Source organism: Nesoenas mayeri (genome assembly GCF_963082525.1).
Source record: "Nesoenas mayeri genome assembly, chromosome: 16".
Lineage (NCBI taxonomy): Eukaryota > Metazoa > Chordata > Aves > Columbiformes > Columbidae > Nesoenas > Nesoenas mayeri.
In genome coordinates, this window is record NC_137562.1 from 14,660,001 (window position 1) to 14,674,013 (window position 14,013).

At 54.6% G+C, this 14,013-nt stretch overlaps 1 protein-coding gene across 1 annotated transcript in view; it reads left to right on the forward strand.

Annotated features, from left to right (window-relative positions):
* The window catches only part of ACSS2 (acyl-CoA synthetase short chain family member 2), a 32,325-nt gene extending 18,312 nt beyond the window's left edge, over nucleotides 1–14,013 (forward strand). Inside the window, exons 4-18 of the mRNA XM_080354812.1 lie at nucleotides 59–162; nucleotides 443–515; nucleotides 1,287–1,362; nucleotides 2,822–2,936; nucleotides 6,280–6,417; nucleotides 6,725–6,895; nucleotides 7,703–7,836; nucleotides 8,265–8,397; nucleotides 8,877–8,933; nucleotides 9,236–9,316; nucleotides 9,743–9,851; nucleotides 9,996–10,064; nucleotides 11,194–11,370; nucleotides 12,103–12,177; nucleotides 12,385–14,013. Coding sequence (XP_080210938.1) covers nucleotides 59–162; nucleotides 443–515; nucleotides 1,287–1,362; nucleotides 2,822–2,936; nucleotides 6,280–6,417; nucleotides 6,725–6,895; nucleotides 7,703–7,836; nucleotides 8,265–8,397; nucleotides 8,877–8,933; nucleotides 9,236–9,316; nucleotides 9,743–9,851; nucleotides 9,996–10,064; nucleotides 11,194–11,370; nucleotides 12,103–12,177; nucleotides 12,385–12,512 — 1,640 coding nt within the window. The 3' untranslated portion in view covers nucleotides 12,513–14,013. The remainder of the gene's footprint in view (nucleotides 1–58; nucleotides 163–442; nucleotides 516–1,286; nucleotides 1,363–2,821; nucleotides 2,937–6,279; nucleotides 6,418–6,724; nucleotides 6,896–7,702; nucleotides 7,837–8,264; nucleotides 8,398–8,876; nucleotides 8,934–9,235; nucleotides 9,317–9,742; nucleotides 9,852–9,995; nucleotides 10,065–11,193; nucleotides 11,371–12,102; nucleotides 12,178–12,384) is intronic.

A 14,013-nucleotide genomic window follows, 5' to 3' on the forward strand; every position in this document is an offset into this window, starting at 1 on the left:
TCTTTTAACATATGATGTGTTCATTTGGACGAATGACACGTTCATTTTCCCTCCACAGGCGTGAAGAAAGGAGACCGAATTTCCATCTACATGCCAATGATCCTGGAGCTGGTTGTAGCCATGCTGGCCTGCGCCAGGATCGGAGCCGTGCACTCCATTGTGGTAGGGACACGCTCTCCGTGTTGCTCTCGGAGCTGAGCTGTAGGGGCAGGGCAGCTCTTGTTTTAGGGAGATTGGGGGAAGAAGGAGCTGGAAAAGATGGGAAATTAAGGTGCTGTTTCCCAGCCCTTTTCTGCATTAACTGTAGAACAAGCTCCTTTAGCTTTCCCCATCAGTGCCTGGCGGTATCGTTTACCATGGGTGAACTGCACAGCTGCTGTTGGGTTTTTTGGGTTGGTTTTTTTGCGTGTCCTTGCTAACGTGGTTGTGTGATCTCTGTCAGTTTGCAGGTTTCTCAGCAGATTCTCTCTGCGAGCGGATTCTCGACTGCGGTTGTTCTCTGCTCATCACGGCGGGTAAAACCCACTTCTGTGCCTCTGAGCCATTACTATTGCTTGTCTGAAAAGTCTTTCTTTTAAAAGGCAAACGCTCTTGGAAGAGGAAGGGGCAGTGGATGAGCTGAGCTGCCGCAAGGCTGATGCTCTGCTTGTAGCTATGCTTGAGTCCTGTTTTCCACTTTGAACATACAGTGAAGCGTCTGAGCAGCCCTCCCGCTTTGTCCTGTTGAGCATGATGTCACCAGCTGCTAATGACATGCTTCCAAATGCTTCTCATCCGTGTTCCTCATCAAAATCAGCCAGATGTTTGCAAGATGTATCATTTATGAGGCAGTTGTAATACGAGAATTCCCTCTTCCCAATTTCAAGGAATTTTCTGTTGCAACTGTTGCCTGGTAAAGCAAGGGATCTAGGGAGGGGGATTGTTTGCATGTAAGCCCGCTGCATTTCCCCAACTGTTTTTTTCAATAGTGCAAAAGATAGTGGGTTCATTAATAGGTCCACAGTATGGAAAGGACCCACTAAACTTTGCAGCCTGTGTTCTGGCCACGTTGGATTATTCTCCAGAGAATATTCCCAGGTGACTTGTCAGTTAAAGTTGGAACCTCTCCCAGGGAAGGAGTTTCACCATTTCTCTTGGCATCTGTTTCTCTAGGCTAAAAGGGCATATTAGGAAACTTTTCCCAGCAGCTTCCTGTCTGCCTTCCCCCCCTGCACTCCCCAAGCTCTGCCCTGCCCTCCTGAAACTGCTTGTTGATTCCCTCTGATGTTTTCTTGGCCATTTTGCAGATGCCTTTTTTCGAGGGGACAAGCTGGTGAACTTGAAGCAGATTGCAGATGAAGCTCTCCAGAAATGTAAAGACAAGTAAGTATGGATTCCCTTGTAAGAAGGGCTTTGCTGGAATCCGCTCCTGCACAAATGGAAGTGTTTGTAGGTGAGCAGACTCTGCAGCGGGTCAGACACAAGCTGCGTACAGAATCACAGGCTGGTTGGGGTTGGAAGGGGCCTCTGGAGATCACTCCAGATGTGGCCTCACCAGGGAAGAGCAGAGGTCAGGAGCCTTTCAGAAGTAACACACGCTTGGACTCCCTTGTCTTAAAGTATTTTAACTTTCCTCTTGTCTGTTCTGACCTGAAGACCCACATATGGGGGGGCAGGATTTGCTGGAGACAGACTGATCCACCACCGTTATGGCCCATGGCAGATCTCCCAGCTCTGCAGCAGCAGCTCGTGGAGTGGGAGGGAATAATGCACCATGGTACCAGTTGTGACCAGTTGGACACAGTGCCGTGGGGCGTGTTGAGACTTAAATCTTCCTCCAAAGCCCCTAATTCAACAGTAATGAAATAAACCAGAAGTGATTCAAGTTTGGGAAATGGCTGTGTAAATAGGGACAGGCGCTCCAGCTGACAAGCACCAACACGTGTGCAGGATCAGGGCCTGACTGTGCACAAATATACGGTGAAGCTGCTTTATGTTTTTAAGTATCTGCACTGAGATGCTGTGAACCACAGACAGTTTACAGAAAGGGAAATAATCATATGAAATGACTTTGCCAAGCTTACAGACACAATGTGGTCTTGTTAGATCAAACATGAAAATTCAGGGCAGATGCTCTGTATGTTAGAAATTCAAACTCTTGAAAAGCGTTTTAAACTCTAAAACCTTCCAATCCCTAACATTCTGTGATTCTGTGTGAACACATGAGTTCATGTGCCTGTAAAAGCAGGTACCTGAAAGGACAGAAGCGATCCTGGAGTTGGGAATTAACTGATGGAGACAGTGTGTTGGTATCCTGACAGGGCTGAAGGGAGATAAGATCGTTGTGTTATAGGTTGGCGGTGCTGGCCCTCATAAGGGGACAAACGCCCGCTCTTTTCCTTGATATGTAATTTGGCTTTGGAAGCCTTTCTTCTTGAGTCAGGCAGCTGGTCACACATAGGGATGGGAGCAGCCACCTCATATCTCCTGAGTGCTGTAGGAGCTTGTTTGTGGTCCCAGGTGGTAAAATTTGGGATTTGGATGGAACCTCCCCAGCAGTGACCTGTGAGAGATGCTCGGGGGATTCCCGCTTCCCTCGTAGGAACCACACCGGATCAATCCCCAGTGAGCCGTGACCTTTCCTGTTCTCCCAGCGATGTTCCTGTGGCCGGTGTCCCTGGCAATTCATGGTGTGCTTGGGGTTTGCCCGGCAGTGTGTGCTTCAGCTCAACAAAAGCAGCCCAGGCATCTACTCGGGCTCCAGTGCTACCCGTAAAGCCCACGATGGGCAGGCTCTACCTCTGCCCGAACAGCTGGATCTGACAGCTCCCGCCTTTTACAGGGGCTCCCCTTTGAAAAAGTGCATTGTGGTGAAGCACCTGGGGAGGGAAGAACTTGCGGTGGACGGGACATGCAGCAAGTCTCCCCCTCTCAAAAGGCTGTGCCAGGATGTACAGGTATGTTCCTGGAGGGTGTGAGAGGGAAGGGTTTATTGCCCAGCAAATCAATCAGTGCAGAACCACTGCAGTGATTTGTGTGGATGCTGCCGGTCACTGAGTCCTACTCCTGTTTCCTCCCCTCCTTGCTGTTGTTGTGTTACAAGTGGTGTGAAAAAGGGTTCCTTTGCCTTACCAAGGTCCTCTCCCCGCTGCTTTCTCCACCACCATCGCTCGCTGCCAGGCTGCAGCACCCCTGAGTGCAGCGGGCACGCCTGCCAAAGCCATGAGGACAAGGTGCCCCTTTTCCTCCACCCAGTGAAGAACTTGACCTTCCTAATCCTGTATTTATCTCCCCATTCGTGCGAGGAGCAATGCCTTCCTGCACTGTGGCTGTGACAGTGGCAGCAGGAGAGGAAAGCCAGGATATTTGCGCTCGTGGCGTGGGTTCAACACAGCCCTCCAGCATGACAACAGCCAGACGCTGAGAATCGTGCAGTCTCTGTCGCAGTCGCGGTGTGAGCTGTCGGAGCTGGGGCTTTCCAAGGCAACTGAAACCAGATGAAAGGACGTGGTGGGATGGGGATGGAAGGAGGGGAAGGTGTCGCGGAGCCCTGGCTGCCTGCTGAGCTCCTGAGGCTGCTGTGCAGCCCTTGCCCGCATCCTGCTGCCTACATCTGCTGGAGAGGCAGGGTGCTTTTGCTGCCAGACTGCTCTGTGCCTTGCAGTAGTGTCTTCTGTCCCTGTGTGTTTGGTGATTACTTGCACTGGGTTATCCCCAGGCTGGTGCTTGCTCAGAAATGGGTTGTATTTGGGGAGTGCATCCGACTGAGGGACGGTCTGTGCGCATCCCTGGACAAGAAGTGCAACAGATTCTATATCTTTGAGTTAATTTTGCTCGCTTGGCTGTGTTAATTTTACCGGGGAGTTTCTTGGTGTTGACCAGTCTGGCCATGTCACGTTGGCCTCCTTGGCCCCTTCTCTGGCGAAGGCAGGGTAGCTGCAAAGGGTGGGAGAACTGGAGCAGAGCAGAACTGTGTGAGGTTTCCCTGGTCGGGAGGTGACAGAGAAGCCTGTCCCTGAGCTGGTTGCTGGTGGTGAGGTTCTTGTGCAGAAGAGGAGGAGGCTGGAGGGGGCTCTCTTACCCTTTGGCTCTTGCTGCTCTACTTGTTCGGATGCTTTATTAAAGATTACTTTCCCTTGCGGGTGCATTTTACCACTTGTGTAGCACTGTTGGGCTGTCTGTGGGCTGTGTGCCAGCTCTGTGTTTCTGTACCCAGCTGACTGCATGTGGGGGTGGCCTCTGTGACCTGCTGTGGTGGCAGCGGGTACCCAGGGAAGGCGATGGAGATGAGCAGCTGTTTGCTCAGAGAGCATCTCCTGGCCTGGCCCCACATCCCAGTGCTCTCCACCTGCCCGGATGGTTTCCCAACATCCAGGCCTGTGGGCTTCCAGCTCCTTGCCTGCAAAGCCCGGTGTGGATCCTCTGCTTCTCAACTTTCATATCCTCTTTGTGGATTTTTAACAGGAAAAAAAGACTGAGAGCTCACAGAGACTCCATCCCAAGGTATTTACACACAGCACTGCCTTCCATCTCCCGGCACCTCCCCGCCGCTTCCCCCTCCAGCTCTCCACCTCCCTAACCACCCCGGCTGCACGGCCACACGTGCCTTCCTAACCAGGGTACCAGCAGTTGCATGTTAGCCATAGATCCCACTCGGCGCTTGGCCAGAGCTGCCCACAGTTTCGGGTTGAATGCAGTGCCACCAGCTTTGCTGCTGGGAACAAATCCACATCCGTAAAAGCCCCTGGAGTGCAGCACGTCAGCGCACTGATGGGGAGAAATGTGGAGCCTCTGGGACGCGCTGCCAGCATTCGGATGATGGTTCATCTCTCTTCCTTTTAAAAGCAGCTCTTGCGACGCACGTCCCGTTGCGGTGGGGCTGGCAGGGATCGCCTGCAGCTTCCCGGCTGCGGCAGCGTGGCCACGGGCAGCAAACCTTGAGCTCCAGACACAACACAGGGACTCTGCCCATCCAAGGAGCTGCAGCCTCAGGACCCCATGGGCCGGCGGTCCTGGGTCTGGGGGCTGTGTGCTGTGTCGTGGGTCTGAGCAGTGGAGTTTGGGTGGTAAAACGGAGGGATTCTTGAAGGAGAGATGCAAGAAAAGTGTCTGTTGGATGGGCTGGTGTGAGCCTGCCTTGGGCTTGGTTGATGTGGTGCCTTGCGGGGAGGTTGCTGGTGGGACAAGCTTGTGGAAACTCCTTCCCCAGGTAAAGCCAGGTGCCCTGGGCATCCGTGAGAGCTTTCCAAGCGGGCTCAGGTATGCTGGGCTGCGAAGCAGCTGGTGTCCCCTGTACCGCATGTGCAGGAGCTGCGTGTTGGGCCATGGGATCCCGGTGCCTCCCAGTGGCACATTGAACACCTCCAGGGCCACAGAGAGTTATGATGTAGCCCCGTGGCTGCTCTCTGTGCCTCCAGACACCCGCACTGAGGGAGCAGTGGGGACTCTGTGCCTGCCCAGCGGGCCCTGGCTCTGCAAGGAGGAGATGCTCCTTAGCAAGGCTCAGCTCAGTGTTCCTGGCCTTGCAGAGACGTCTGTGCTTCCCGGGGCTGGGGAGCTTTGTCTGCTCAGCTGCTCCAGATCTTTGAGGAAAGGCAAAAAGGTCAGATGGAGTTGGGTCTTGCGCTGAACTGAGCCGCCCCAGAGGGGCAGCGAGCCAGCACAGTGCTGGGGTGACCTCTGCCCGTCAGCCTTGGTGGCTCCGTTACAGCTCTGGCATCCTCCAACAGCTCCTTCAGGCAGATGGTGCTGGGTGGCACCACACTGGAGCAGGTCCTTCTCATCAGGGTAATTAGCTTGAAAGAAGGAAAACAGATTTTTTGGGTCTGTGGGGCCAAGCAGTGTGAGCCTGACACACTCCTTGTCCCAGCAAGGAGTGCAGGACCAGTGGGTGTGTGGATGTGCGGGGGCAGATTCGCTACTTTGCCTTTTCGGGGCAGCCCGAGGGGCAGGAGGAGCCTGTTTGCTGTGGGAGCTCAGGGCAGCTGCTGCCGCAGCCCCTGTCCTGCGGGCTGCTGAGAGCGATCTGTCGGCGTTGCCAGTGGTTTGGACAGTCTGCTTCAGGTTTTGCAGCCAGACCAAGCTTAAAGGTTTTCCTCATGGCTTTGGGCTGAGAAAAGGAGCTTCTGGAGTGGCCGCTGCAGCTCTGGTGCATGGTTTGCAGCAAACAGCTCCGGGGCAGAAGCTGTGCTGTGAACACCTGCCTGGATGGCCCGTGAAGGGGGTGAAGTTGGGGCTGCAGCCCCTCATACCCCATCTCTGCTTTTGGGGGGCATGTTTCTAATCTTCTGCATTTCTCAGGTCCCCTGGAATCCCGCCATGGACACGTGGTGGCACGAGCTGATGGGCAGTGCCAGCACCGAGTGCGAGCCCGAGTGGTGCGACTCGGAGGACGAACTCTTCATCCTCTACACAAGCGGCTCGACTGGGAAGCCCAAGGTGTGATCCCCACCTCAGCGCCCATGGGGTGAACTGCGGGGACACCTCGGTTGGGGGAACCAGTGAGGGTCGTGTTGGGAGGCCCCAGTAAGAAGAGAAGCCATGGAGGTCGTGGGCGAGGGGCTGTGCTACTCATTCCTCTCAGCTGCTGTTTGAGCTCAGTGGACCGGTGATGCTCAGGATCATAGAATAGTTTGGGTTGGAAGAGGCCTTTGAATGTCATCTGGTTGGGTTGGTCAGCTTGGCTGGGGAGGATGAGGGCCCTGGTGCGAGTTTGTCCTGATGGCTGTGTGTCTTTTCCTTATAGGGTGTGCTGCATACGGTGGGTGGATACATGCTTTATGCTGCCACCTCATTTAAATACGTGTTTGATTACCAACCTGAGGATGTCTACTGGTGCACAGCCGACATCGGATGGATAACGGGCCATTCCTACCTCGCTTATGGACCCTTGGCAAACGGAGCAACTAGTGTGTTAGTAAGTGCTGGATGACAGCTGGGTGCTTTTCATCCAAGAGGGCAGAGCTTGTGGTGTTGAGCTGCATCCCTGCATTGCTCTGTGCCGAGTGTGCTGCTTCCTTGCATGCGGTGCCCTGGGCTCTGCGAGGAGGGGTGGCCGTCCCCAGGGAGGGTGTGGTGACCGCTGGGTGACAGACAGGCTCCTGGTGTGGCTTTTGGGTGCTTAATTTTTCAAACACTCCCCTGTTTCCTTCCCTGAGAACTTAGTGCAGCAGGGGAGCCAGGGCTGCTGTGGGGTAATACCAAAACTGGACCAGGAGAAGGGAGTGATGTTGTCACTGTAGGTGCTGATTTGACAACCTGCATTTAACTCCCGTGCCTGTATCTCCCTTGGTGCTGTTTGGCTGTGACTTGTCCACAGACCAGGGAGCCACAGGTGTGTGCCCGAGGCTCCCTGGGGAGATGCAGTCAGGAAAATCAGTCCCATTGGAAGGGTCCTTTTTTGGGATTCTTGGTACTTTTGGTTGTGGTTCTGTCCCTGTGTTTGGACCTCTCACCCTGAAGCATGTGGGCTGGTGTCACTGGTAGCCACCCAAGTGTCTGTGCTGCTAGGGTGTTTTGGAGGACATTTGCTAGGGCAGCTGGGGTGGGGTGATGCCAGATCCATCCCTAGGAAGCAGCGAGAGGGGATCCTGCACTGGGGATGCCCCTGGCGTTCCTGTGAGGACACGCTGGGGTCCCTGTTGCTCTCAGCTCCTGCTCAGGAAGGTGTTGCAGGTTGGTGGCACTAAGGAACAGCTGTGTCACTGCCTTGTCTCCCGCTCAGTTTGAAGGTGTCCCCACCTACCCAGATGTCGGTCGAATGTGGAGCGTTGTTGACAAGTACAAAGTGACCAAGTTCTACACAGCACCCACAGCCATCCGGCTGCTGATGAAGCATGGGGAGGAGCCCGTCAAAAAGTGAGTGCGCCTGGTGGGACCAGGGGCCCCAACTTCTTCTCTGAGCAGCAGTTTATTTTCTGAGCAAACTAGGATCTTCTGCCTTCTACACAGCAACCTGCAGGCCATGTTGCTGCACTCCCAGTGCTAACTTCATTATGGGACTTCTGAGCACGTCCTCCTCTTGCACCATAAGCTGAAGCTAAGCTCAGAGATTGCAGGTTCTCCCTGCTCCTGACCTCGCAGAGGTGTGCTGGGCACAGAGCCCCATGGAAAGAAGGAGCAGAGCAAAGTGGGAGGCACTAAAACTGCAGAGATCTCCTTTGTTCCCGTGTGAACCATGCCTGGTAGCCCCAGGGACACTTTGGGTAGCCCACAGGTTCCTGCAGGCTCACTGCGGTGGCTCTCGGTGGCCCGCTGAGCCCCTGCCAGCCCCCTCCTCTCCACAGGCACAGCAGGAAGACTCTGAAGGTGCTGGGGAGTGTCGGGGAGCCCATCAACCCTGAAGCCTGGCTGTGGTACTACCGCGTGGTGGGAGAAGAGCGGTGTCCCATTGTGGACACGTTCTGGCAGACAGAGACTGTGAGTCCTTGCCTGCGTGTCCCTGGGACCTCTCTTTCGCTTGTGCTCCCTGCAGGGAACGGTTCTGCACAAAGTTTTGTGCTACAGTAAAGCTTTGCGTGTTTGCCGTAGTGTTTCTTGGGCTCTATGTGCACTAGTTGTCTTGCTTGCCCAGGAGATTCTGGTATGGTCTGCAAGTGTTGGATCTCCTTCTCCTCTTTCTTTCCTGGACCTCAAACAGGCTCCAAGGAGAGACCTTCCTCTCTGAAGGGTCCCTGCCGGGACCTCGCTTTCCTCCCCATCTCTGTCTCCCCAAGCAGCTCCAAAGCTTCATGCCCGAACACGGGCTCCCTGTCCCCTGCTGTATCCTTCCCAAGGCTCTGTCTCCACAACTGCGCCGAGCAGCCTGTGTCTGATGGGAATATGATGTGACCAGATGCAAACAGCCATGGGACGGGCTGGCATGGCCCAAACTCACTCATTTTTGCCTCTGTTTGCAGGGTGGCCACATGCTGACACCCCTCCCTGCCGCCACCCCCATGAAGCCGGGCTCTGCCGTGAGTACTGATGTTCCCCCACCTCAGGGGCCATGGCAAGGCCCTGCAGCAGCAGCTGGCACTGCCCAGACCCTGATCTGGGGGTTACCAGCCTGCTAGCATGGTTGCGGGACAGTGGTACACATGGGGAGGTGGCCACCACCCCAAATCCCAGGCCTGGCCGTGTGCAGGTGTGCTCACAGGCCCCACGTGCCGCAGCCTCTCCAAAGCTGCCCTTGCTCTGCCCCTCGCTGCTTCTGCTTCATGGGGTTTGGATGCTTGGGCTCACCCCTGTGTCTCCTGCTCTCTGGTCCCCATGGCAGACCTTCCCCTTCTTCGGTGTGGTCCCTGCCATCTTGAACGAGTCGGGAGAAGAGCTGGAAGGAGAAGCAGAAGGCTACCTGGTAAGGCAGGGCTGATTTCCCCACCCTTGTGTGTTCCCTGGGAGCTCCAGGACCTTCCTGGTCACATCTGTGTGTCTCCACTTACGCTGTGTCCACACAAGGGACCCCCTTGGGTGGTAGGAACTCCCTTCACTGCTGTAACTCTCTATGAGCTTTACACTGTAAATAAACTGTTCAAATGCACTTGCACACATGAGCAAGGCAGGAGGATGGGAACAAACTTCCAGCCAAGCCCCTTCCTCCATGCCAAACCTGGCGAGTGTATCAGCACCAGGCAGCAAATGTCTGAATATCGTCACTTGCAGCCGTCTCTCTGTCATCTCTGTCACCACGTGCAGGGACTGTGAGCATCTCTATTGCCGTGGTACAGAGACTGGGTTATTGCTTTTCATCTCGCTAATTCGGGTCTGCATTTTCCACCATCAGGTGTTTAAGCAGCCCTGGCCAGGAATAATGCGCACACTGTATGGAAACCACCAGCAATTTGAAACCACGTATTTTAAGAAGTTCCCTGGGTACTACGTGACAGGCGATGGTAAGGTTGTCCGGGCAGTGCGTGGCTATAGTAGTCTGGGGACAGCAATTCAAATCTTGGCCGTGTCCTGGCCTCCGAGTCCCTTATCGGTTGCTCTGAGGGCTGGCACTGCTTCCTCACGCTGTCATTTCTGGCTATTTTTAGGTTGCAGGAGAGATAAAGATGGTTATTACTGGATCACAGGGCGAATTGATGACATGTTGAATGTTTCTGGTAAGAACAAGTTTTGTTTTCAGTGGGGACCAATGTGCTTTCTGACACTAGTTAAGATGCTTTATGGGGGACACTTCTGCATCCATTTCTGACACTAGTTAAAAGAGCCACTTTGCTTTGTGGGGGGTGTGTCTGCATCCGTGACTCTGCCCAGCAACCTCCGCTCAAAGTGGATCTCATTGCTGGGTCAGGTTTGCTTCTGAGAGAGACAAGTCTGTGACTTGGTGACTTTCTGTGTCATTTCCTCTGGGGACAGTGCATTGGAGGGAAGAAGCTTTCTGTAACCTCATAGAGGAGGTTCTACCCAGCTGAGGTGCCTCTGTGCTGAAGGATTTAGGGCCACAGGGGCTCAGAGAGGTTGGGCAGGACCGTGTGGTCCTCGGTGCAGAGCTGACCCTGGGGCTGGCTCAGGCTGCTGGGAGCCGTGTCTACAGAGGTGGAGTTTCTCCCACCTCTCTTGCCTGAGTCTTTGAGATTCAGTGGCTTCTCAGCCATTGTTTTTCACATCCTGCATTTAATAGCTTGCTCCCTCCTTTGCTGGAGGCTGTAGCCTACAGGTACTTACTGCTGGCTGCAAGATGCTGCTGCGCTTGCCCCTGGATCAAACCAGATCCTTCCATCTGACCAGCAGTGCCTGATCCTCCACCAAACGGGCATTCTGGGGGTTGACCACCTTCCCATGGGTTCCTGTGAGAGCAGTCGCAGGGTGCAGTGTCAGAGCAGCGATGCACAGGAGCGAGTTGTGCCCCTGCCCACAGAGGTGGAGCATCATTTCATCTCCCTGGGCGATGAGCTGCGGCAGCGCTGGGTCAGGGCACCGCACATCCAGCCCCTTCCTCCCCTGCACCTCCCAGCTGACCGTGTGGGCAGCTCTCCCAGTACCAAACCCTTCTCAGCCTGGGCTTCGGTTAATCCTGTGGCTGTGAACTGTTAAAGAAGCCTAAAGGTGGGAGGGTGAACAGCCAGGGGAGCGATACCTGGCAGCCTTTGAGCAGCCCAACCCCTGCCCTGCTGAAACCTCTTTCCAGCTCTTACTTTTTCTCAAGCAAACAAAATTGGTGCTCTCAAACCTGCAGGTTAGAGCCTTTTACACTTGCGGGTTTGCAAAGCATTGCCTCCTCGCTTCCAGGCCACTTGCTGAGCACCGCAGAGGTGGAGTCGGCCTTGGTTGAGCACGCTGCTGTCTCAGAAGCCGCAGTCGTCAGCCACCCGCACCCCCTGAAAGGAGAGTGCCTCTACTGCTTTGTCACCCTCAGAGATGGCCACGAGTTCACCCAGAACCTGGCGGACGAGCTGAAAAAGCAAGGTAGCAACAGCCAAACAGTTGGGAGGTCGCATGGCAGGGAGAGGGCGGACGGTGCGGGCAGGTGATGGAGGGGTTAAGGGCTGGGTGCTCGGTGTAGTCTGGGGAATGCAGCAGGGACAACTGCGACAAGGTGCCCCCTCTGATTAGAGAGCACGGCTGGCAAAGACTAAAATTAGTTTTCCTGGCCTTCAACTGCTCATGTGATGCCATCTCTGCCCCTCGGGAGCTGGCAGCCCCGTGAAGGGCTGGGGAGCCGGCAGCTCTCGGTGCAGCGGTGCTGTCCTGCGTGGGCACAGCTCTCCCGGCAGAGTTTGACCTGCTGCCGGGATCCTGCGGCTGCGCTGGGCGTTTGTGCCCTGCTCTCCAGGGAGCTCTTTCACTACCACAACAGCAGCATTTAGTACATGAAACAGACCCCTTCTCTGTAGGAACCCAACAGTGATTCAGACCTTGCTGTGTCAAAATGGTCGTAGTGATTGGTGTAGCCATTTTAGAGGTCTCTTGAAGATGGACAGAATGAAAAAATGAGAACTTCTGCCTTTGGGAAGATGTGCTCGTAGCCCTGTTGGCACTGCAGGACTTGCTGCCCCCTCCCGCAGCCTGGGGCCTCGGACATGGTGTTGCCAAGTTCCTAGCGGTCTTAGCTTGGTCATCCCGCCTGACAAGGATGTGTGTGGTATCTCCTGGGACCTACTATGAAAATATATATATATATTTTTCTTTTTCTTTCAGTCAGAGAAAAAATCGGGCCGATAGCAACGCCTGATTACATTCAGTATGCGCCGAGCCTGCCCAAAACCCGCTCAGGTAAGGGGCCCAGGGACAGTGCTGGGGGGGACTCAGTGTTCCTGCCAGTGGAAGGACAACAGCCATAAATCGCTTGTCCAGGGCCACTCCCGTTCAGGGGGGCAGCCTTGGGGAAGCAGGATGCCGCAGGTCTGGGCACTGCCCACTCCTGCTGAGGATGCTGAGGAGACCCTGACTCCTGCTCTCTTTTCGTGGCTTTCATTACAGGAAAGATTACCAGACGGATATTAAGGAAGATCGCCAAAAACGACCAAGATCTGGGGGACATCTCCACCTTAGCAAACCCGGGCATCATAAAACATCTTTTCAAGAGCAGATGTGACACTAAACAGTAGCAGCGTGACCTGTCCCTGCTGAGCAGAATTGTGGCAGCAGCAGCGTCCTGATGAGCAGGTCCCTTGAATAACCGCTGCCTGCCCTGGGAAGGAAACCTTCACCTGCTAATTGAATGTATGGACGGTACAGACGAGGGAAGAGCTGGATCTGGAGAAGCCACGTCCAACAAGCACGTCTATGCCCTGGAGGAGCATGTGCATCGTGTTCCAGACGGGTATCGTATATCTGCGGTTCAGCCTTACGCACAGAGGGCTCGTCCTCCTCCCTTTTCAGCACCTCGTTCTTGATTTTTAATATTTTTTTGGGGGGGAAGAGGGTGTTAATTAACTTGATGTAGTGTATGTGGCACCTTGCACACAGTGGGAAGGAACTTGGGGGCTTGGAGGGGAAGTGGTGCCTGAGTTACTCAATGCAGGCAGGCAGGGGAGGTTCATCTCCCGCTGCCCACACGCCAGCTAAGCTTCCTTTTCTACTGGGAGTGCCACAAGCTGGAAGAGAACATAAAAACACTCTCACAGCGTAACCGTATAGCCCAGTTTTAGCCTTGCATCCACTGCCCAAGCCCTTTGCTAGCAGAGGTCTCATTCTGGAAGGGAGCGAGGCAGGCTCAAGGGAGCTGCGTATTTTAAACAGGTTTTTAGAGCAGTTTGATACCAAGATCTGCTCCTTCCTAACTGCGTGGTGCCAGCCAGTGCGTTTTTCCCAATCCAGGGACCTTCACTGGCGCTGAGCAGGACAGGAAGCTGGGTACGGTCCAGGAGGAGCAGGCTGGGTCTGATGCTGTCCATGGAGCACCATGTCCCCCTGCTCTGGCTGGGGCTGTGCGCTGGATGCTCCTGTCACTGCCGGGTGCAGGAGCAGGTGCTGCTGGTACCTAAGGATGGAGGGAGGGAAACTAAGCCCAGCCAAGGCACCTTTCCCCTCGGGGGCAAACCAGGCACTGGGTTACAGTGCACCATGGCCACTGCTACAGCAAAGCAAGGCAAGCAGGGCGTTAGTCCTAGGTCATGTTTTCCCATCAGGAAAAAAAACCTGAAAAATCTAGTTTTTTGTTTAAATTTGATACAGCTTTATGATCATGAGAGGGAAAAAAAAAACAGAGCCTTGAGCCCAGGAGCCTGCACATCACACGGGTACTGCCAGAGCCGTTCTTCAAATTACTTACATTTAACCCCAGCCCTGGGTTGTGCTGGGACTGATACCTCTTCGTAATGTCTGTACGAAAATTGCATGTGAACTGTTTGATTTTTGCACTTAAACCAAAGGAGGAGTGGGCTTTACAACTTGCCGCAACGGCTGTTTTGGTGCGTACCAACGTACGGGCTTTACCTGCAAACTGAGCTGAGTTTGGTTGGGCTGGGAAGGGAGGAGGCAGCTGCTCAGGGCAGGGGCTGCAGGCGCTGGGGGGGCTCTCACTTCTTACCTCTGTGCGTGCCAGTGTCCCACCCGCTCCCCAGGCTCTGTACCACTGGATCGTGCCACATCCTTGACAAGGATTCC